The sequence below is a fragment of the Mus caroli genome, unplaced genomic scaffold (genome assembly GCF_978045245.1).
Source record: "Mus caroli unplaced genomic scaffold, Mus_caroli_1 scaffold_6, whole genome shotgun sequence".
In the NCBI taxonomy this organism is placed as follows: domain Eukaryota; kingdom Metazoa; phylum Chordata; class Mammalia; order Rodentia; family Muridae; genus Mus; species Mus caroli.
The window spans coordinates 47,622,482-47,645,971 of NW_028227261.1; the positions used below are offsets into that span (position 1 = coordinate 47,622,482).

Consider the following 23,490-nt stretch of genomic DNA (forward strand, 5'->3'; position numbering starts at 1 on the left):
AAGATAATTACAATGTACCCATATATGTAAATAATAAAAGCCCAACCACAATACAATTTCATGCCCGAGAAGCTAAGAATGCTAGTCAAGTGGTTTACTACTGAGCTATAACTCCAGCAATTAGTCATCTTGTAAATCTTCAGGGTTTCCATTTCCCTTGAAACTTAAAATTCCAGGTTGAACTAGGTGTGGTGGCACCTGCCTAAAATCCCAGCACTTGGGAGACAGATCCCAAATTCAAAGTCATCTTGGACAGCAAAGGGAGGGGAGGCTTGGTCAAAACAAAACCCAGGTACCTTGTCCTAGAATATTGCTAGTGGGATTCTCAACTCTCAATGTATTGAAAAAAAAATTTAGCTGTGTGTGTGCTAGCGCACACCCATGGCACAGCAAAGGGGTGGAAGTTCTGAGTCAGTTCTTGCCTTGTTCAGACAGGAACTCTTTCTGCTGCTGGGTGGCTTAGTCCAGGCCCAGCGTAGGTCCCAGGGCTGTGGATGGTGGTCAAGTTTATACATTAAAGCTTTTCCTGCCAGAACCATCTCCTTGGCCCTCACTGAATTTAAACCTTTCCCCATCATTTCCTATAAATGGCAGTTTTTAGACAGTTGCTTAGGTTTGTTTTTTTCTTTCCATTGTCAAGTCTCCCACAGAATGTTTGTTATCTTACAGACTGAGAATTCACATATTCAGGTGTTTAGAAAAATAACAAAAAAAGATGTTATCACATTTATTAAAGATCATCATTTATTGTTTATAAAAATTGCCCCAATATACAGAAAAAAAAATCCTAATTATGGTAACTAAAAACTCCCACCCGCCTTGTGTCCACAATATCCAATATCTAGATTGGTTTAATCTTGAAGTGTAATCCAATCAGACTGAAGACTAAACACTTCAGGTCCTGGACAAGATAATAAAATACTCGCAAGCCTTCCGGATCCCTAAAACACAAAAGAAAACCAAAATGTTTAAGAAGCAGAGGAAAACTGGCAAATACAAAAAAAAAAAATTAATACCCCGATTACTATAAAAATGCTCCTTATAAAGATATTTACAGTAATAAACCCTGAGGAAGCACATGTCCATTAACAAGACCACTCACTAAAATGGTTTATTAGGAAGCCATGCTGTTTTTACTGTGAAAATACATAAAGTTTAGGGGAAAACTGTGATTTCTAAAACAGATTTTGTCTCTTGTGCTTTTAAAACAAAACTATACATAGAGCTGGAAACCAGGTCAGTGGTGGATAGATGCTCTAGCTATGTTCAATTCCTAGTACCACAAACCTAAACAAAGAGTCCTACCTCCACCCCAGCACAGGGTGAGGGGGTTAAAAGTTGTTTGTTTTGAGGCTGGGTCCTGTTATATATATATACATCAGAATGGCTCAATCATGAGATTCCTGTGTTGTTTCTTTAAAACAAAATCTGAATCGTTTGGTTTTAGCAATGAAGACTCCAAGAGTCAGATGCTAGAGTGAAAGCCTGCTAGCTCAGAGGGGCAGAGAAAGCGCCCAGCTGACCTTCCTCTTCAACCAATGTCCCAGAAGCCATCTCCAAAGCTCCTCCTTCAAACTGAATGCCCCTCCCTTCTACCTCCTGCACCTCTCTCTCAGCTCTCCTGACTCCCTGTTACTCTCTAGTTTTTTCCTATATTCACTCTCTGTCAACTGATTGCTCTGCCGTTTGGCCTATGGTCGACTTTACTTAATCATGTTTACCATATTCAAGCAGAAAGCTCCTGGATTAAAGGTGTGTGTGTGCTAAGGCTGAGCCACACCACAACTACAGGCAGGGTATTTCAAAGTAAGTAACACAATCTCAGGGTCGCAGCGTGACCTGTCCCAGAAGATCTTCTGTGCTATTCCTCCCAAGTCCTGGAGATTACAGGCATGCACCACCTGCCTCAGCTCCTGGTGCTCTCTAAGACTAAGACATTACATGTCAAGATGTTAGGTAGAGCTGGGCAGAGGAGACACACATGCTTCTATTCAAAGTTCAAGGCCGGCCTGACCCACTATAGCTGGGTTCCTGGACAGTCATAGCTAGATAATAAGAGCCTTCCTGAAACCAAAAAGATGTTATCACTGGCTGTCTATTAAGGATATGAAAGAACTTCCCCTTTCTCTTTTCTATAGCTCCTGTATTTTCTACAATGACCATCTATTGTTCTAAGAGTTGAAGAAGAAAATTTAAAGTAGCAAGCAGAACTGACAAGTGTGTCCAGAAAGCAGAGAGCCTGCCAAATTCTAAGGTTCTTTATAGCAAATAGAATCACATCCCAATGTTAGAATTCACACCACTGGCAACATGCATTTTAAAACTTAGATGCAAGATTTCAAATTTCACCAAGACTAAGATGAGCTAGTCCGAAGAGTCAGCAGAGAAGCTGTTCGCCCAGTGAGGTTCACAGAGCATTGTGTGGCCTCATTTCATTTCCTCTTCTGGTGGTCACTACACATTCCTCCAGTCACTGAGAAGCAGCTGTCACTATTTATTCTTCCATGTCACTGAGAAGCAGTAACTACATTAACTACAAGAAGCAATTTCTGAAAATACAACTGGCCCAACTCCATCTGCATTTGTGGGCTCAGCCATGAGGGGATATAGTTATGTCTATGAGGTTTCCAACTGTCACATGTATGTTCAGACATTTTCTCTTATCATTTCCTAAGCGATACATTATAACAGCTATTTCCCAGAATTTGGTTTTACAAAGATGATTTATATGGGAAGTACAAAGGCTTCAAGCAAACATGACACTATTTTATATAAGGAAATTAAGCACTAAAGAGTCTAGTACCAGAATTCCTGAAACCAACCCTTCCACGATACTGAACCACTGTACCTGGAGTCCCTATGAGGAGGACCACACCACCCACTTTTTTTCTTTTTTTTTTTTTTTTGGTTTTTTTGAGACAGGGTTTCTCTGTGTAGCCCTGGCTGTCCTGGAACTCACTCTGTAGACCAGGCTGACTTTGAACTCAGAAATCCACCTGCCTCTGCCTCCCGAGTGCTGGGATTAAAGGCGTGCGCCACCACTGCCCGGCCACACTTTTGTGTTATGTCTGCACATCTTTCTGTGCTGGCCTCGTGTGGTTGACAGTTTCTGTTCAATCTCCAACAACAGACTCAACTGATGATAAATGTCATGCACGCTTACTTGGACTGGTTGACATCAATAAGGGAACCAATTTTTGATGTTGTAAAAGAAATGTGTTCATCTCCAATGACAATTTCAAGCTCCTAAAAACATAAAAAAAAAAAAAAAGAAGAAGAAGAAATTATATCTCTCTCAAAGTCAGACAGTATTGATTCATTCATCAAGCATACAGGACGAGGGCTCATCCACACTCTGGTTTCTGTGCTTGCATTATTAGTGTGTGTGTGTGTAACACCTATGCATGTAGACATGCATATGCATGGAGGGATGAGGACTACTTGTAGACATTCTTGCCTTGCTCCTTTATTTGGGTTATGGACATTGATATTGGGTTATTGGCCAGGTGCACCCACAGAGCCTTTACCCACTGATCCATCTGCTGCTCCCCATCCCCATCTTTTTAAAAGGAAACACAGGTTAATGCTCGTCGCCCACTCTATTCTCTGACAGCCCCTAAAACTGCTGTGGATTCCTTCCACTTGCTTTTTAAATAAATGGCCACAGCACATGTGTATATGTTCTCTCTCATTCAACATTGTGTCTAAGATTTACCCTTGTTGAGCTGCTCAACACGTAAATGCTCTCAACATGCCATTTCCTTACTGAGTGGACGTAAGTTCCCAAGTTCTGTTACTATAAATGATGTGGCAAGAATGTTCTAGGTCTGGGGGCTGAGCTCAGTAAACATTTGTACCAGCCCTGGGGTCAGGTCCCAGGCCCACTCTGTTAGCTCCTATCCACATGGCTGCCGATGGGGCTGCTCGGACACTCCACTCTTACCAGCAGTATAGTGGCTCCTTCTATCCCTTTGAAGACCTGGGTGAGGCTTTAAGTGTTCTCCTACTTTTGCAGGTTACAACTGCACCTGTAAATCTTTCCTGTGTTTGCTGGCTACTATTTGGATCTATCTACTGTCTACTTATAACCTTTGCAACATTTCCCCTACCCCAGGTTATCTTTTTATTGGTTTAAATACATTTTCCAAGCATCTTCATCCAGTCTGTGGTTTGTTTCAACTTTGTTTTGATGTCTTTTATCAAACAACTTTTAAGAGTTTTTTTGTTTGTTGAGACAGGGTTTCTCTGTGTAGTCCTGGCTGTCCTGGAACTTGCTCTGTAGACCAGGCCAGCCTTGAACTCAAGATCTACCTGCCTCCTCTTCCTGAATGCTGGGATTAAAGGCGTGAACTCAGAAATCTGCCTGCCTCTGCCTCCCGAGTGTTGGGATTAAAGGCGCTTCCTAGCTAAGTTTTAACTTTAATGAAGTCAGATTTATAAATCTTTTCCTTAAAAAAATATATCTACATATATATTTTGGGGGGTTTTTTGTGCTTTTTTTGTTGTTGTTGTTGTTTTGTTTTTTTGAGATGGTTCTCACTATATAACTTTGATTGGCCTACAATTGCTATGCAGACGCAGGCTGGCCTAGAATCCGCAGAGATCCACCTACCTCTGCTTCTCTAGTGCTGGGATTAGATGTGTATGCCACCATGCCCAGCACAATTAGGCATCCCCGCCTCCACACCCCTAGCTTTAGGATAGAAACATACAAGACAGGAGAAACACAGACTACAGAAGTCTGGCATACAAGAGTAAGTAACACTCAAGGTGGAATTATCTTGTACTTTTTTAGTTATTGAAATGATAATATAGGACTGGGAAGCTGACTCAGTTAAGAACACTGATAGCCCATCTACAGACCCTGAGTTCCATCCCCAACACCAACATGGAATTAATGATTCCCTAGAACAGGGTATCCTAGTTCTGTAGGCCCCTCCTCCCATAGAGCAGTCCTCCTCTTTGTAAGAAGCACAAAGTAGAGTCAATAAATAAAGCACTCACCTGCCGGCCCACGCGGTCAGGAGGGGGCCACAGAGCATCGTCTTCTTTGGTGATTTCACTGTCATCAATAATTCTCTTTAACTCTTCCATCACACTTTTATGCACATAAGCCTGCAATCAAGTTTAAAATGTATGAGCCTAAAGGGGCCATTCTCCTTCAAAACACCACACCCCAACAACATCCAACTCAGAAAATAATAGAAGAGAAAACGGCTGCTCCGGAAGATGTGTTTCTGGCACCTCCATGAGGAGGGTCAGGATCAAATGTGTCCAATGACGATATTCCAGCCTCCCAGCTTCCTGCTGGCACATCCTGCTCACATACATCTTCTTGTGCTGTGGTTTGAATGTTTGTGTCCTCTAAAATTGTGTTGAAATTTAATTCCCAATGTGAATAGTGAGAGGCACAGCCTTTGGTAAAGATCAGGGCACAGGACAGAGTTTGTTTTGGGAGGCTACAGCAATAAGACACTGTATAGAACAGACGGGTCCTCACCACACAACAAACCTGGCGGGGTCTTGGGATTCACGGAGAGGTGAATCGATTCTTCGTACCCAGTCTCAGGTATTTTAAGATAGCAGTGCAAGTGGACAGAGATAGACCTTTACTCTATGGTATGGCTTGGACATGATTTCAGTGTGGCCTTCCCAACTCCATTTATGTGACTAAAGGTTTGGTCCTCTGGGTGGTGCTATGGGAAATGGTACAGACCTTGAAGAGGTAGGAATGAATGGTGGGTTCTTAGATCATTGCAGCATATCAGCAGAGGAACTGTGGGCCTCCAGTGTCTGTGTGTTTCTCTCCTGGTGAGAGGTCACTGCGTGGCCACACACCCATTCTCACTACTGCAGTGGTGTTTGGGTTTTGAACCTCTGGAGTAATGAGCTAAATAATCTCTTCTTTATTTTTGAGAATTTCACTGAGCCCCACTGGCTTCAAACTTGCTATGAACTAATTATTTCTTTTAAAAAGGCTTTTCCAGGCAGAGTTTCTTTCTCTGTACAGACCTGGAACTTGCTCTGTATATCAGGCTGTCCTCAAACTCAGAGATTCGTCTCATTCTGCCTCCCAAGTGCTGGGATAAAAGTGTTATACCATCACCACCACCATCACTGCGTCCAACTTGAATTTCTAATCCCTCTGCCTTCAACTACAAAATTCTGGAATTGCAGGTCTGTACCATTCCTGGCAATAATCTGGCAATAGCCTCTGTCAGATATATTGTTATAGTGGTAACAGACAACTAATAAACGCTGCTGTTTACAGACTGTTTCATGCCGCGAAGCCTGGCCTTGGTGATCTCAAACTTCTGAGCTTCTTGCTTTCACCTCCCCAGTGCTGACATATAGACATGGCTACCACGATCAGTTTCTGTGATGCTAAGGATGAAGCCCAGGGCCTCATGAACACAAGCATTCTACCAACTGCTTCTGAGGAGCACTAGGTCATGCAAACAAACAAACAACCCAAACCAAACAAACAAACAGAAAAAGATATGATGCTGATTCGGCATAAAATTGACTGCTAAATTGTATGAAGACATACTGACTGTCATATCCTTAATGATATAGTAGAAATCCCAGCAGAATGGAACACATGACCTTTACTGAGATGCAGATATGCCCAAATTCCTATCATTATCTCTTACAAGCAAGAGTAACTATGAACAATCCTCAGATTTAATATCTAGGCCATGATTTTTCTGATTGAAAATATGGCAGAATACTTTGTCACATGGGCTTTTTATAATCAGGATTAAATAACATATTGGTCTGTACTTCAAAGACTTTCCCCTGATCTGTTTCCTCTTCAGAAACAAAGTCAATGCTGTCTTCATAGTCTATGTACTAGGGACTAATATATTTAATTCTATGATAACATTTGGGAGTGACAGGTAGGTTTTCTTATCCTTTGTTTTACAGATGAAAACGCAGAGACCAAGTTCAGCCAGAGAACTTGTCTTGATGTCTCATGGTCAGTGTGGGGCACACCGAGGGTACAAACCAAAACACACAGATTTCAAACACTAGCTTTTGATTCAGCACGGGGGGGGGGGGGGGGGGGAGATGAGTCAGAGAAATAATCTAGCTGTTTAGAAATAAGTGCTCGCTTCCCACACTTCCATCTTTCCTTACCAGTACCAGAGAGAACATAAACAATGGGAAACCAAAGGCTAAGTCGTAGTGAAGGAAAGGTCTGTACCTCTTTCCTGATCATGACGTCATTTTTGTAATTGCTGTTGTTGGCGTATCGCAATTTACCTTCAGAAGAAAGAAAAAAGAAAAAAAAAAAAAGAATGCAACGTATTAGAAAACATGAACAAAACATCATTACCCTCCAAAGAATATGAGCTTTGCCTAAATTATATCCAATGTTTCAACCCATTTCCCAGCTGTGATAGTAGTATTTTTGGTACTCCACTTGAAACTACTGAACAACAGAAGAAGGACCTGACAGTAAACTAGAGTCCCGGGAAAAGGCTACCATGATGTAGCAGAAGAACACGTTCTCAGCTGTAAACGGGAATTTTAATGCTATCTTAGTCGCACAGAGAACATGCTGATGTTCAAGTGGGTTGGCAAAGTACTTTGAAAACTAAGGAAGCTGTATGCAAGCAAGCACTACAAACACCTGTATAGCGAGGCTCCTGACTAACATCACCCCCTACTACTGTCTCTCAGTCACCCCAATGACCACCTGGATATGTCTGGCTCTTTGAGGTCCTATGACACTTGCTACTCCTGTACATGCTTTTCTTCCTGTACTTCAAAAATTGATCCCTTTTCAATTTCGGCTTAATTCAAATTCACACTCCTCAGAGCGCTCTTTAAAAGCGACCTTACTTTTTGATCACTCCTCACTACAAGAGATCTGTGGTTTCCTCCGGCCCTGAAACAAATGTTCCACGAGAGGGGAAATATTATTTTTGTTGCTCTGTCCCCAGACTGGAAAACAGCCCGTTCTCAGATGGACATTAAATTTTTGTTGAATGTAAGCAACCTGGCTTTTTAAAAAGCTACGAAGAAAAATCGCCAGCGGATGAAGAGAAAGAACCAATGAAGCCGACAAAAGAATGCCTCTTTCACAACCCAACAGCACGGCGGTCGGCGTCCCTTGCTTCGCTTCGCCCCATTCCGCAGCCCGCCTTCTCCTCCTCCCTCCCCGGGGCCGGTCCCACTGCCCGCAGGCGGGAGGCGGCTCTTACCGTCAGGTCGGAATTCAAACTCCAGGAACTCATGACCGAACTTGCCTTTGTGGCCCACGTAATAACGCAGGTAAAAGTCACTCTCCATGCCTCGCAAGGGACAAGGAGGACGGAACTTTAAGAACAGATGACACTACCACGGCCTGCTGCCTGCGTCTTATACTGGCGTAATGGTGGCGCGCGGAAATGACGTCTGCCACCGCGACACTACGAGTTTTTCACTCTCCGGAGGCGGGAACGAGATTACCACGCCCCCTCCCCTAGACGCTGGGTCAAGACCGCCACGGTCCCTTGGTTGTAAATCGAGAGTTCTGGAAGATCTTGGGATCCGAGAACTGCATCTGGGTTTCAGTCCGACACTGAGCTCTAGAGTCCTGTCAGGCGCAACCTCAATTTAAAGAGACAAGTGAGTCGAACGAGGTTATTCACACTCTGAACCTAGATGGGTTTCCACAGTAAAAGGAAGCAAAATGATTTGCTCATCTATGAGTACGCTGCCACCCCCATCCCCCGCCTTCTTCCACTCCCCAGTGTGTGGATCAGGAGGTGGCTCTGAGGTGGGAGAGTAGTAGTAAATGTCTATGGTTTAGCTCTAAAGAGCGTAATGCGAGTTTGAGACCAGTGGCTGCATACTAAGACCCTGTCCCGAAAAATAAAGTTGGCTTTACTTAACTGTCTTTTAAGAATGACTCCTTTCCCATTCCACAATGTTGCCTGAAACTTGCCTGCATTTAGCTAACATCCCTTCCTGTTATTTCTTTATTTTACGTGTAGGCAGAGAACTGCTACCTGATCCAGAGTGACCTGAAACCACAAACCCTCCTAGCCCATCCTCACGAGGGTCACCACTCATGAACGAGTTCCCTTTCCTTTTTTCCTGTCTTTCAAGCTAACAGATGTCTAGATAGGTGTTGTGGGTCGGTTAAACGAATGTTGGATCCCTACTAGTCTTTTTTGTTTTGTTTTGTTTTGTTTTTCGAGACAGGGTTTCTCTGTATAGCCCTGACTGTCCTGGAACTTACTCTGTAGACCAGGCTGGCCTTGAACTCAGAAATCCGCCTGCCTCTGCCTCCCAAGTGCTGGGATTAAAGGCGTGTGCCACCGCCCGGCTCCTACTAGTCATCTTATTTAGCAGTGATTCTCAGCCCTAGGCACATGCTGACAGAATCCAGTTTCACTGAAGCCTCTAAAAAAAAAAATACCCAGGTGAGAACTGGGCATGGTGGACAATGCCTTTGACCCCAGCACTTGAGAGGCAGAATGGAGTAGACCTCTGTGAGTTTAAGCCTAGACTGCTCTTTGCATAGTGAGTTCCAGGCCAGCCAGGACTACCAAGTAAGATACACACACAAACTGAAACAAAAACAAGGTGGGTCAAATGTGGAGACCATTACCCAAGAGGTTCATTTTCAAGAGCCAAAGTTGACCTCTGTAAAAGGTCAAATTTCTGGTGTGGGAATTTTAAGGTCAAGTAGGTGAAATACGGTAAATTCTAGTCATAGAAGATTGATACACGCCAGGCATGGTGGCACACACCTTTAATCCCAGTACTCAGGAGGCAGAGGCAGGCGGATTTCTGAGTTCGAGGCCAGCCTGGTCTACCGAGTGAGATCCAGGACAGCTAGAGAAACCCTGTCTCAAAAACAAACAAACAAAATTGACACATATCGTTACCAGAGATGCCGGCTCACCACTCCCTGCCCTGCCACTGGTTTGTTTCTTGTTCTCTGAGGCAGGGTCTGGCTGTGTAGCCCTGGCTGGGGTACAGATATCCACCTGCCTTTGCCTCTGGAGTCCTGGTATTAAAGGCGTGTGCCACCACCATGCCTGGCTCCTACTGCACTTTAGAAAGATCACTTTGGTTGTCATGTACGCTGGACTGGAAAATAGAAAGGGCAGAGTGTAATTGTTAGGAGATAGGTAGTCGTTAAGGTAATTCATTAAAGTAGTAATGTGGTGGTGATGACCCATGTGTAGGTAGTGACTGCAAACTGGAAAACGAGTGGATTTGAAGTGAAATACCTTAACGTAAAGGGTGGGTGTAATGGCTATTCCTGGTTGTCAACTTGACTATATCCAAAATGAATTACAATCCAGAATTGGAAGGCTCACCTATGATTCTGATCTTGAGGCTGGGAGATACAAGTTTCCGACCTGGTCTTGGCATGGAGATCGTGAGGCATAGTGGCCATGAATCCCAGGAGACTAGGGCAAGGAGATCTGAGTTCAAGGTCATCTGCGACCAAGCAAGTCCTAGATCCAGGTGTGGTGGTACACACCTTTAATCTAGGCCACACCTTCTGCTGGAGACCTACATAGGACATTCTTCCCCTGCTTGCCTTGTGGGACTAAGCAACTGCTAGATCCTTGGAGTTGGACTACAAACAAATCCCCTTACTATATAGAGACTAGGCATAAGTTCTGTGACTCTAGAGAACCCTGACTAACACAGTAGGCAAAGGAGACTAAGCTGTGGCCAAAGCTGTAAGGGAGAAACCAGGCATGTGGAGCCATAGAAGCCAAAATAAGAGTATTCCAGGAAGAGTGGCCTAGTATAAAATATTGTTCCTAGGTCAAGGAAGAAAAGGACTGGAGTGTCTACAAGGAGGCCTTAGATGGCCTTGGTAAAGTCACCTCAGTGGCATGAGAAAAGTGGCAGCTCAGAAAGACTGGGCTGCACGTGAACAAAAATCATAATGGAAATACGGAGTTTTCTAACCCAGACAGACAAGAGGTTACTTCCTGGAAGAGACACTACCTAAATTGAGTTCTTAACAAGCAGGAAGAAAATCTAGGCAGAGAATAGTCTGCTGTTCTTTAGGACTACCAAAAAGAACTCTGTGGCTTTGAGCTGTAACTTCACCCATGTCTTTATAAAACGGGAGTGGATAATACTGAATACTTACTGCTAAGATCGAGATGTTTGTGCAAAGCCTTTGGTATACATGAGGGGGTTAGCTGGTGAGAGCTCACACCTCCCCACCACCACCGAATCACCACAAGGAAACAAAACAGATTTTAAAAAATGAATTTAATCTCTCTAGAAATAGTGTGCTGATTTTACAAATGTCCACGTGTGGATGATGTCAGTACAGCTAATGAAATGGAGCACACTTCCTTCAGCCCCTCTGCCTCTGGAAGAAGCCGGAGTGCCGAGTACTGGAGCTAACGGAACCCAGAACGACATGACAAGAGCAGAAATGGTTAATGGGACCCAATAGCTTTACATGCCCTACTATTACACCAAATACAGTAATTTGGAGGGTGGTGGGACAAAACAAGCAAATCCATTTGGATAGTGTGTTTGCAAACCAGTCCCTCACCCCTCACCCCTCACATTAACAGCTTGTAGAGAGCAAAATGCTATTTTAAAAGCCTGTGGTTTGTACAGTCTTCTCTTGTAGTTTTTGTTTTTAAAAAAAAGTATCAAAACCTTGTCTTTAAATATATATATTTATATTTATACAGGTAGCTTTTTTAAAATTAATTTTTTACAACACGTGTTTGCAAATGCAGTTCCTGCTGCTTCTTAAGCCTGTGCACATGGTGCCCGGCCTGAACGAAGCGTCCTGTAGTTAACTGAAAAAAACTGAAGCCGTAATTTCCTCCACCTAAATTCTTCACATCCTGGAAACTCCCAAATACCCTAAAAATATAGTGTAGGAGACCGACTCCCTATCTTCATGCTTTTATGGGGAAGGAAATGGCAGAATTTGAAACTGTTTGTGATGGTGGGAGTGTGGCGGGACAGGAGCGTCTTTGTAGTGCTGTGGGGTTAGGATGGTTTTCTCCTCCACCCAATAGCACCCAACTGTAGTGTGGTTGGGGTACCCTCTCCAGATTCTGTATCTTAACCACCTTGTTCTCTTCCTCCCACGTGAGGACCTCACAGGTGCCCGGCAACATGGCGTGCTTCTGTTGAGAAGCCCACCGCCCTTCTGTTAACCTTCAGGAACCGTATCAAAACCTCTGGCTCAAAGAAAGAAAACAGTCATTTCCCTGTGGTCTCTGGAAAGCTTGAGGTGGAATGATGCCTGCCAAGTGCTGGCAGGGAGTTTCCCAGGATGCCTTGCACACAGGACCCAACCAAACACATGTCTGCTTACTTACATCAGACATTATTTTATAAAGTGCTTGTGTTGAACTTGTCTTTCCATCCAGCTTCACATCTTGCCAACCCTGCTAAAGTTCTTTATTCCAGGTGTAAGGAACTCCCTGTTTTCCTTGAAAGTCCTGCTGCTGACTCACTCCCAGTCTGAGCCCAGTCTCTCTTCTCATAGAAGCAGCCTGAACACCACCTTTTAAGTTTTAAGACATTGCTTTGGGTCATTCCTATGTAGACCTATTTTCACCTCTTCAGGAAAAATGGCCCATCTCTTTTGTTGTGCCTTGGGAGTTCTAAGTGAAATCTATGGAAATCTTTTTTTTTTTCTTTTTGTATCCATATGTACTGCTGTGAGCTTGGAAAGGGTGAAAACTGTTGAATTGACCTGCGATGTCTGCAAAGCCTGGCACACAGCAGCTAGTATGTTGCTAAGACATGAGAATAACTGAAGGGCTTCAACAGTGTTCACTGACATCCGTTTAAATCCTGTCTCATTCTTCTTACTCCTTGTCAGAAGCCGTCTCATCCTGTCCCTCTGTGCACACACATACACACATTCTGAAGAGTAAACAAAGCTGTAGTTTCTAGTTTCGGGAAAGTCGTTTCTGTTAGCGCCGTCAACCCACTGGGCAGATAGCTGTGGAGGGGGTGCAGGTCTGAGACCTTGTTCGGGCTGCTCAGAGTTGTCTTCTAGAGAAGGGAGGGGTTGGCTTCGCTTCGATAAATAAGTTGTTTGTTGAATTTTCTGCCCTCTTGGTTTATTACTGAGCTTTCTTCCAGCTGTTATTGGCTGTGGATACATAGGCAGAGGTGAAAGGCAACAGAAGTCTGAATTACACCTCAGAATGAGGCTCAAAAAGTTCCCAAGGATAGGAGGAGGTCGGTCTGGTCCCTCAGAGTGCTTCCGCTCTCCAGCCGTCCCTGGATTTGCCCGGCTGTTTACTGTAGGCTGCTTTCAGACTGCAGCTGTGGCACATTCAGGAAACATGGTATTTCTGATATGAATTCTATCATCTTTCGGAAACCCTAGACGGTATGTTTCAGCCTTGTTGTGGAGGCTAGGCTCTGAACGTTTGTTCAGAAACTATGCACTATCACCATTTCAGTTTCCTTGGAGGCAGATTAAAGGAAAAAACCCTGCCTATCTTGTGTAAATTTTGATGATTTCACTTTCAACCTTTTTCTTTAGTAAACTTGATTTCTCCTCTCCATTCTTGGATGAACAGTGACAGGCGAGCTCCAGGGGACTTGGCTGCCTGTCCTTGAGACTTGTCTGGAATGGGTCAGGGGTCAGCTGCATTTAGTCACTATATCTCAAGACCATCAACACGGGCGTTGTCAGACATAATGGCCAGGCTAGGAACACAGCCATTTTTTAAAGGTTAGGAAAACATGAGTGACATAGAGCAAGCTCCTAGGAACAGGATGACAGGATGACAGGTCTCCAGACGGTCTCCACCGGAAGTTGAAAGGACATCAAGCAGGTGAGCCACTCAAGCCGGTGTGTGGGGACGCGGAGACGAGACATATGCCTCAAATGTCAGATTCCAGTTATGTCAACTTTAGACATTAGTCTGCTGCCACTTAAACGAAACACCTGTGTTGTACCTGTCCCTGGTCATTCAGCTGGAGTGAACTGCAGAACAGCAGAATCGTGGGAAGACCACACTTTGGCGGGGACTGAATTCCTTCGGGGACTATGGAATTATGTTTCCAACAGTGGATTTCACAGACAGCAAGTGGCATTCTCCCACCCCACCCCCAAGGCTCAGGAAATGGAAAGATGTTACATATGAAGAAAATTCTATACAAACACCCAGAGTTGTTCCTTTTATTTATAAAGCAGTGAAACAAATCCGTGTGTGGACACATGCCCAGTATGCTATAATTATCTCATGGTATTTCCCCGAAATATAAATTTGGATGTAGTCACCTTTTTGGACTTAGTCTTATCCATATGAACATACGGTGGTAAGAAACATGTTTATTATTCTTAAATGGTGGAAAATAAGGGGATGAGAAATAGATGTAACCAAACCTATTCCAAATTCTTCGTCCTCATTCACGTGACTCAGAGGGTAGGTGCCTGAGCCGGTCCTTACCGTAAACTTGGGAACCCTAGACATGCACTCACTTGGCTCTAGAGCAGTGGCTTCCAACCTTCCTGATGCTTCACAGTCCCTCTTGTTGGACTGACCCCCAACCATAAAATCCCTTTCCTTTCTACCTCATAACTGTGATTGTGTTACTGTTATGAATCATAATGTAAATATCTGGTTTCCGATGCTCTTAGGCGACCCCTGGGAAAGGGTCTTTTGACCCACAAGGGTTGACAATGGCTGCTCTAAAGGCTCGGCCTTCAGTTGCTTCAGAAGAAGCTTACTGAAGTTGACCCAAGTCCTCACTAAGCTGGGCTTTGAAAGAAGGACTCTGCTATCTTGAGCTCCTGGGGGCTTGTAGCACTGTTCAGTATCTGTACACTGACCAGAAAGCCTAGGTGGGCATCGGGAGAGCCAAAGAGGAACTGAAAAGCATCTTGCTGGCTCAGCAGGGCCTCAGGAGTAGCCAGCGGTGAAGATCTACCTTCCCTACTGCGTGCCTGCACAAACTGTAGCATCTGTTTTCTGAGTAAAGTTTCTGAAGTGTCTCTGAAAACTAGACACCCCTCTTGTGGACTGTTTTAAAATAACTGTTTTTATGTATTTGAACAATAGTCATAAGCGTGCCTCTTCTCTACAGATTTTTCTTCTCTCACACAGACACACACACATAAACACAGAGTCTGTGCAGTGAGCCAGCCATACCAAAAATAAATACTCTCACTTCTCTAAATTATTTATAGAGCTAACCTTACTTTCGAAATATGTTAATAAATAATCTAAATGGGGAAGGGGGTTGAAGCGTTCTTTCTTTTTATACTTATGTTGATGGATAGCCACAAAGCATAATTTTATTTACAAAAAAATCAAGCCCCTCAAACCTAAAAAAGCTCTCAACTCAAACATCCTCTGTAAATACTGTATTCAAATGATGAGTGAAGTTTGTACCATTGGCCCCGTTTGGTTATGTGCATCATGTTAGTCACTCAGCAGTGGCTGTCCCATGAATTCTTCACGGGTAGTGCAACCAGTTAAAAAGTGTATAAAACATTATACATATAAAAACTTTCACATCCTTTGGATGTTTGCAGTTCATCATAACTTTGTGGTTACCTTTCCGCAACATAAATTTAAAAAAAGTCACACACACACTCACACACACTCACACAGACCCATATATAGAAATGGCATTCATCCAACCACACACCATCCAGAGAGAGTAGTGCATAGGACTGAACTCCATGAGGCACGAAGTGGGTGGGCCCATCCTCAGGGCAGTCCATCATCTTCAATACTTAATGCCACTCGCTGGGGAAACAGACCAAAGAAATCGTCGTTAGATCTATAAGAGGCAATCTTACTGAATGGCAACAGAAGTATCAGATGTACTATTCCTTTACAGTCACTAGCTCACATGATCCTCACTCCCCATGATAAGATTATCTGACTTATTTCAGAGGTGAGAAAACTGAGGCTACATAGCGCTCTGGGTCACACAGCAAACGGCTGAACTCAAGTTTGATCCCGCGTCTGTGCAGATCTACAAGTGTAGCTTTCTCCAACTATTCTGTTCTGTCCTTTCACAAAGAAAGGCAGCAAAGACCTAATCTTGGTTCCTCACAGGAGTTTAAGTTGGGTGAACTTAAAGAGGGTTAACTGTCAAATGTTAAATCTTGAGCTATTAGCCACCCGTCCGCAGAATATAAATCACAATTAGGTGGGTACCATGCTGTGCCCCTCTTAACTGATAAAGGAGCACTGGAAAGCAATACCGGTGATTCTATCCCATCCCTCTCTTCCCCCTGTCCCTTACTTCCAGTTACTGGATGCTCGCTCAACTCTCTTCTGCCTCAAATGGCTAACCTATGGCTCTGTTCCCTTTAGGGTGAAATTCTTTCCTAGACTTGTGTGATTGATATCTTCTCATGCTCCCTGGTCTGCATTAGTCTCGGAGTTCTGGGCAGGAAAGCTCCAAAACTTATTTTTGAACAAGCGATCCCCTTTTCTAGGATGCACATCCCACGTTCCTTAGCTCATTGTGAGTGAACCCTGCCTGCCACTTTCCCCTTTCCGGCCGCCTTCCTTACATGGTGCTGAGAGCTGCATTACCCCCTCAGACTGTATGATTTGAGGGTAGCCTAACTGCACTTTTCTTAAGCCTTAGTTTCATCAGCTGTCAGGGAGGCTTGAATCTACTTCACGGGATGGGTGAGAAACCCAATGAAAAAATGTATCTGGAGTTCTGACATGCTAGCTAGCAAGTATGGTGTCTTAAGTAGTCTAGCCAAACCTAGCCAGCATAAAATAAGCATTTTCCAACTCTGGACATGCTACATATGACAAAGAAAGAAGAAAGAAAGAAAGAAAGAAAGAAAGAAAGAAAGAAAGAAAGAAAGAAAGAAAGAAAGAAAGAAAGAAAGAAAGAAAGAAAGAAAGGAAGAAAGGAAGAAAGGAAGAAAGGAAGAAAGGAAGAAAGGAAGAAAGAACAAACGAACCCATTGCCCTTTTTAGATAGGCCCCTAGTAGTGATGGCAAAGCTGCAGGAGAAAAGGACAGAAGACTGGAGGTTGGGAATTCTGATTTCCAGAGCTTGGAGGACATGTACCCCATGACAGAGTGGGGGGAACTCAGGCCTCTGTGCACTGCCTGGAGTTACTCCTGGTTCTGCCACTTTCTGCCTAGGATCTCGGGGAATTTATTTAAATCCTGTGGCTCTCAGTTTTCTCAACTGTAAATGAAACTAATACTGTCACCTCCAAAGGTAACTGTGAAGACTAAATGAGAAAGATGTGACACACGGAAAGCAATGTCTGACACACTGTGCTTGCCAAATGTACTTTTGCTTCCTCCATTTCTCTGCAACTAGCAGGAGCTTATCACACAGGACAGGGTTTCTCTGTGTGTCCTGGTCCTGAAACTCCCTCTGTAGACCAGCAGGCCTTGAACTCAGATCCGCCTTATTAATCCGAGTTAAGTTCACTGCATCATTTCCTTCTCTGGAAATGATGACTCTTTAGCCTAGACTGATTTGTAGTTTACAAGATGCTCCTAAATGTTTTAACCTCAGGAAGCAGAGACTAGGGTTTCCACTCTCACCTCACTAGCAGGGGTAAGCTGACAAGACTGCAGGGCCGTGGAACAGTGGGGCAGAGCCATCTTCTCCCTTCAAATTCTAGGCTTCCTGTGACCTCTGACCTCTAAAATTCTGTTTGCCTGCACTGGCCACGGTTACAGAGCCTCAGGACCATCTTCCGACCCTCACAGCACTGTCCAACTTTGTTTCATACATCTCTCCTTTACAGTTTGCTTCAAGAGCAGTTTGTCTGCCATGCATTCAGTAACATTATTCAGTAACATGCCGTTTCCTCTGTCCCGATATCAAGCCTTCTAAAATCAGAAAGCCTGCTAGGATTTTCTGTAGCTGCCTAGGTTTAAGGCCCTCACTCACCAGCCCCTCAGGCTCAGAGTGGCACTGCCCTACCTTGCACTTGACGACAGGCAGCTCGGAAAGAGGGTTCTTCGGGAGTTGGTGCAGCTGTGACCTTGGTTCTCCCGGCAAGACAAAAAGCTCCTTGAGGGCAGGGGCTGGGTCTTCCAGGTCTCTGGTCTCCCCAAGACAGGGCTCTGCCCACAGTGGGCGATCATAGTTGCTGATTGCCTGACAGGGGGATGGACTGGATGACCTCTGAGGTCATGCTCAGCCCCCTGACTCTGCTGTGACACCTGTTCTAACCACTTCATAATCCTCGCTCCCCAACAGGCCATGCCCTTTCACGCCTCTTAGCCTTTCCACATGATTCTCTTTGGAATGTCAGTTCTATTCTTCCCTACCTGAAAATTACTATTTTTTTTTTTTAATAAAGACACAGCTCATGGGTTCCTGGGAGTCATCCTATGCACTTGATCCCCAGACAAACCAGCAGCCCCGTTGCTGTGCTTCTACACCATCCATCCTTCAGCATTTGTTAGAGCCAGCTGTGCTGTGCCCAAGCCCAGGGAAAGAGACCACATCAGAGCCTACCCTCAGGGACCCCACAGTCTAGTGGCTTAACTGCTAAGCAAAAGGTACGGGGATTGTGGATGGAGAGGCCCAGGAAACTGTGGGAGAAGAAAGCAAGCCTAGGAAGGCTTCCTAGGGAGATAGATTCAGCTTCCACCCCATGGCACTGAGCATCTCTAACACCCCAGCAGTGACTTGGGAAGCAGTGCTCTCCTTTATTAACTCTAAATACCTGATGTCTAATGTGGGGGTTGGCATTTAACTGGCATTCAGAGCTTGTTGGAATTCAGCCAGTTACCCTTCTGCAGAAAGTCATTTGGCTGCTTAACTGCCAGGGAGACCCTGCAGGTAAAAAGTATCCTGATACTCTGCTCCTCCCACCGCCTGCTTCAGCATGGCTGTGTTCTCCCAGAGCCAAAACAGTGCCTGGTATGCGGGAGGTTCCTGATAAGGTGGGAGGAAGGAAGGAAGGAAGGAAGGAAGGAAGGAAGGAAGGAAGGAAGGAAGGAAGGAAGGAAGGAAGGAAGGGGGAGGGGAAGAGGGAAGGAGGGCGGGAAGGCGCTGTGGAGTACTTACTGCGGGATAGACGTGGCCAATCTGAGCTGTCCTCCCTATGTGGAGCTCATCTTCCTCTTCCTCTTCTGTTGTCTTCCTGTACACTGGGTTGTCGAAATTCATGCTCTTGGTGTTCTTCCGCTTCCAGTTCCTCCAGATGAGGTACCCACTCATACATAGCAGGGCTATTACCACTGGAGGGAAGGCCACATCACACTGAACAACCAGGGACTCCGGCCCAGCATCAACACCCATCTGCCCCCTCTCAGACTGTATAACCCCTTGCTTCCGGGCTCCGTTTTGAGTCACCACTGTGTTCCTTTATGAATTCTTATCTGTTGTAACCTCTTTCCCAACTGCTCTGGGAAGACCCTGCCTCCCCCTTAGGTGTGTTCCCAGGCCACACTATTTTTAATTCTCTGTTCTCTCAATTGGACTGAGCTTTTGAGGGCTGTGCTAACTTTAAAAAAAAGTGATTTTTATCATTTTCACTTATGCGTATTTATGTGTATATAGTGTGTGTGTTGAGTGTATACATATGTACATGCATGTGCAGGTATGGGTTGGGACCAGGAAAAGGCATCCTATATCCTGGAACTAGTGTAACAGTTGGTTGTGAGCCACTAGACATGGACAATGGGAAATAGACTCTGGTCTTTTAGGAGAACAGCCAGCATCCCTACCCACTGAGCCATCTCTCCAGCCCTGGGCGTTTGTTTATTCTCTGTGCTCATGTCTAATAGCTCAGTGACACTTGCTAAATGGCTGAGAAAGTGTTTGCCTACGCCTGTACCCTAATGCTGCTGCTTCGCTGGAACTCTTAAGAAGGCCACCCTTCCTCCAAATTGCATGTCTTTCCAACTCTGAGGCCCCATCCAACAAAGAGAGTCTCTAGAAGAGGATATAGAAGGACAACACAGGTTTGAGTCAAAGACTGCAGGGCTGATGAAAAACACCAAGCAGCTCGGTTCTTGTTGGACGGATGGTAAAGTCAAGACCAAGCACTCTCTGTCCCTTTGTCAGAAGAAAGGAAGGGGTGTCTTATAGGTCCAGGGCCAAGACCTAGGAAGGAATCTATGCTTGATCCCCATTTGACGGACAGATCTTGTAGAACTGGTGGAAGTGCAAACAAAGAGTTAAATCCAGATGACGGGAACGGGCAAGAACTCAGCTGGGCATGTGCGGACTGCAGAGGTCACCTAGGCATGTGCGGCCTAGAGAGGTAAGTTTCTCAGTCTGTGCCCACCAATGTACAGAGTGGTTCCGAGCACACTGGTGGAAATGATTTAGGATGCTAAAGGATGCTACAGGGGGTTTCTGTTTGAGTAAGAATACCATAAGTAAAGATAGCAACAAGAAAAAGAGTGTTACAGAAGCAGGTAAAAGAATATTACAAATAATCTAGTTACTCAAGAATCAATATAAAAAACCAAAGCCTGCCTTTAGCAAGCAGTAACACATTAGGATGCAGATGTGGGGCTCACACTCATAATTCTAGTGCTCAGGAGACCGAGACAGGAAAATTATCAAGAGTTTAAGGATCGTCTGGACTGCGCCGTGGTTAGCTCAGGCCTTACAGAGTTTCTGCAACCCTGTCTCAAAAAACCACCCATGCAAACAAACACACATAATTTCCCAAATAAATAACCAATTAGAAAATGTCACGGAACAGGCACATTCATAATGGACTAGTAAAAGTTACAAGATACCCAGACTAACCGAACAAGAAGTAGGCAAATGCGACATGATCTATCAAAGTCGGCTAAAGGACATAAATGAAGGCTGAAATAAAGATGCCATGTCTTATATGGGAAAGTTTGATACTGTAAAAATGTAAGTTCCAGCCGGGCGTGGTGGCGCACACCTTTAATCCCAGCACTCGGGAGGCAGAGGCAGGCGGATTTCTGAGTTCGAGGCCAGCCTGGTCTACAAAGTGGGTGCCAGGACAGCCAGGGCTACACAGAGAAACCCTGTCTCGAAAAACCAAAAAAAAAAAAAAAAAATGTAAGTTCTTCTCACGCAAGTGTATCTACCCAAAGCAAGTCCAATGAAAATCTTATCGTATGTTTTACAAAATGACACAATTATTCTAAAGTTCATCTAGAAGAAAAATGATATACAAACATTTAAGAAAACGTTTACAAGAATAACACTTCAAAAAGTATTGCTATCTATGGGAATGAACAGATACTGGGGGGGGGGCATTGCATAGGCTGACATGTATAGGTAGGGGGGGGCATTGCATAGGCTGACATGTATAGGTAGGGGGGGGCATTGCATAGGCTGACATGTATAGGTAGGGGGGGGCATTGCATAGGCTGACATGTATAGGTAGGGGGGGGCATTGCATAGGCTGACATGTATAGGTGGGGGGGGCATTGCATAGGCTGACATGTATAGGTAGGGGGGGGCATTGCATAGGCTGACATGTATAGGTAGGGGGGGGCATTGCATAGGCTGACATGTATAGGTGGGGGGGGCATTGCATAGGCTGACATGTATAGGTAGGGGGGGCATTGCATAGGCTGACATGTATAGGTGGGGGGGGCATTGCATAGGCTGACATGTATAGGTGGGGGGGGCATTGCATAGGCTGACATGTATAGGTGGGGGGGGCATTGCATAGGCTGACATGTATAGGTGGGGGGGGCATTGCATAGGCTGACATGTATAGGTAGGGGGGGGCATTGCATAGGCTGACATGTATAAGCTACAATAAAGATGACCACTCAAGTCACAGGGAGGTGACGGGTCCCTAAGTATGGTTTTAGAAAATTAGTACACACATATAAATAATTATATTCACAGATTAGAACGGGGATAACAATTACAAAAGAAAACAGTTACATCCCTAGCTCAGGTCATCCTCTAAAATAACGATATAAAGCACAGAAAAAAAATGAATTTAAGTTAGAAGAAGAAAACATTAGCTGACATTTTAATAACTCAGAACGAAGTGGGCCTTTCTAAGCAAGATAGTAAACACAGAACTGACAGAACAAAAGAGGGGCAGATCTAAGACTTAAATATAAACTTATGAATGTTAAGAGATACCATGAGCTAATTTAAAATCAAGTGTCAGACTGGGAGAAAATATTTGTTTATCTATTACTAAGGTTTTAATATTTATTATGTATTTCTAAAAATAAGATAACCAAAATTTAAAAATGAGACCACCAGTAGGCAATTCATAGAGAATAAAATGTAAATAACTGCCCAGGGATCTTAGGAAAACCTAACTGTACTTCTGGTGGGAACAATGCTCATCTCCTCCCCTTCCGATTAGTAGACTTTTAAATCTAACGCTTTAATTCAGTTTAAGTACTGATTCTTTCAGCAAGGGTCATAGCAACCAGAGAGGACACACAGATGGCAGGAACAGAATCATTCAGAATAAACTAGACTAGTTGCCTCTCCACCATTTTTTGTGGTGAGCCCTTTCAAGACCAGTTCAAATGCTACCTTCTCTAGAACCTTCACCTCCACTCTGGGACTACCTGTCTATTTCCTCCCCAGGAATATCATCAACCAAGATGCTGTTATATCACCAACGTATCTGTCATGCCTCTACTACAGCATACTATATAAACTATGCATTAGCACTACTGTACGTGACTTATAAAAGAACAGAGTCCCTAAGGGAGACGTGCTGGCTAGTCTTATGTCAACTTGACACAAGCTAGAGCCATCTGAGAGGAGGGAGCCTCATTAAGAAAATGCCTCCACTAAGACGAAAGGATGGACTATCCAGAGACTACCCCACCTGGGGATCCATCCCATAATCAGCCATCAAACCCAGACACTATTGCATATGCCAGCAAGATTTTGCTGAAGGGACCCTGATATAGCTGTCTCGTATGAGGGCTTTGCCAGTGCCTGGCAAATACAGAAGTGGATGCTCACCGTCATCTATTGGATGGAACACAGGGACCCCAATGGAGGAGCTAGAGAAAGCACCCAAGGAGCTGAAGGGGTCTGCAACCCTATAGGTGGAACAACAATATGAACTAACCAGTACCCCCGGAGCTCGTGTCTCTAGCTGCATATGTATCAGAAGATGGCCTAGTTGGCCATCATTGGGAAGAGAGGCCCCTAGGTCTTGCAAACTTTATATGCCCCAGTACAGGGGAACACCAGGGCCAAGAAGTGGGAGTGGGTGAGTAGGGAAGCAGGGTGGGGGAGGGTATAGGAAACTTACAGGATAGCATTTGAAATGTAAACAAAGAAAATATCTAATAAAATAAAAGCAAAAAACAAAACAAAAAAAGAAAATGCCTCCATAAGATCAGGCTGTAGGCAAACCTATAGGGCATGTTCTTTTTTTTTTTTGGTTTTTCGAGACAGGGTTTCTCTGTCTAGCCTTGGCTGTCTTGGAACTCACTCTGTAGACCAGGCTGGCCTCGAACTCAGAAATCCACCTGCCTCTGCCTCCCGAGTGTTGGGATTAAAGGTGTGCGCCACCACGCCCGGCTTAGGGCATGTTCTTAACAATCATTGATGGGGGAGGGCCAGCCCATTGTA

At 44.5% G+C, this 23,490-nt stretch overlaps 2 protein-coding genes across 17 annotated transcripts in view; both read right to left on the reverse strand.

The window, feature by feature from the left end:
- Positions 1–697: 697 nt before the first annotated feature.
- On the reverse strand, positions 698–8,407 carry Magoh (mago homolog, exon junction complex subunit). Its single transcript, XM_021160853.2, has 5 exons — positions 8,211–8,407; positions 7,208–7,266; positions 5,005–5,115; positions 3,164–3,246; positions 698–941 (listed from the first exon to the last, which is right to left on the reverse strand). The coding sequence occupies exons 1-5, from the start codon at positions 8,296–8,298 to the stop codon at positions 842–844; spliced, it is 441 nt and encodes a 146-aa protein (XP_021016512.1). The 5' UTR covers positions 8,299–8,407; the 3' UTR covers positions 698–841.
- A 2,823-nt stretch (positions 8,408–11,230) lies between these two features.
- Positions 11,231–23,490, reverse strand: part of Lrp8 (LDL receptor related protein 8) — a 78,062-nt gene continuing 65,802 nt past the window's right edge. For 12 of the 16 annotated variants that reach the window (XM_021159904.3, XM_021159910.3, XM_029476554.2 and 9 more), the window contains 3 exons: positions 18,991–19,163; positions 17,896–18,072; positions 11,231–15,722 (listed from right to left, as the gene is read on the reverse strand). In XM_021159904.3, coding sequence (XP_021015563.1) covers positions 15,684–15,722; positions 17,896–18,072; positions 18,991–19,163 — 389 coding nt within the window. In that variant the 3' untranslated portion in view covers positions 11,231–15,683. The remainder of the gene's footprint in view (positions 15,723–17,895; positions 18,073–18,990; positions 19,164–23,490) is intronic. The other 4 variants (XM_029476557.2, XM_021159906.2, XM_021159912.3 and 1 more) reach the window with 1 other exon arrangement.

Excerpts from the sequence above, each read along its gene's own strand:
- Magoh (XM_021160853.2), bottom strand. The coding sequence starts at position 8,298 with ATGGAGAGTGACTTTTACCTGCGTTATTACGTGGGCCACAAAGGCAAG. Across the intron at positions 7,267-8,210 it reads GTTTGAATTCCGACCTGACG|GTAAATTGCGATACGCCAAC; the intron begins GTAAGAGCCGCC and ends TTTCTTCTGAAG. Across the intron at positions 5,116-7,207 it reads ACGTCATGATCAGGAAAGAG|GCTTATGTGCATAAAAGTGT; the intron begins GTACAGACCTTT and ends ACTTGATTGCAG.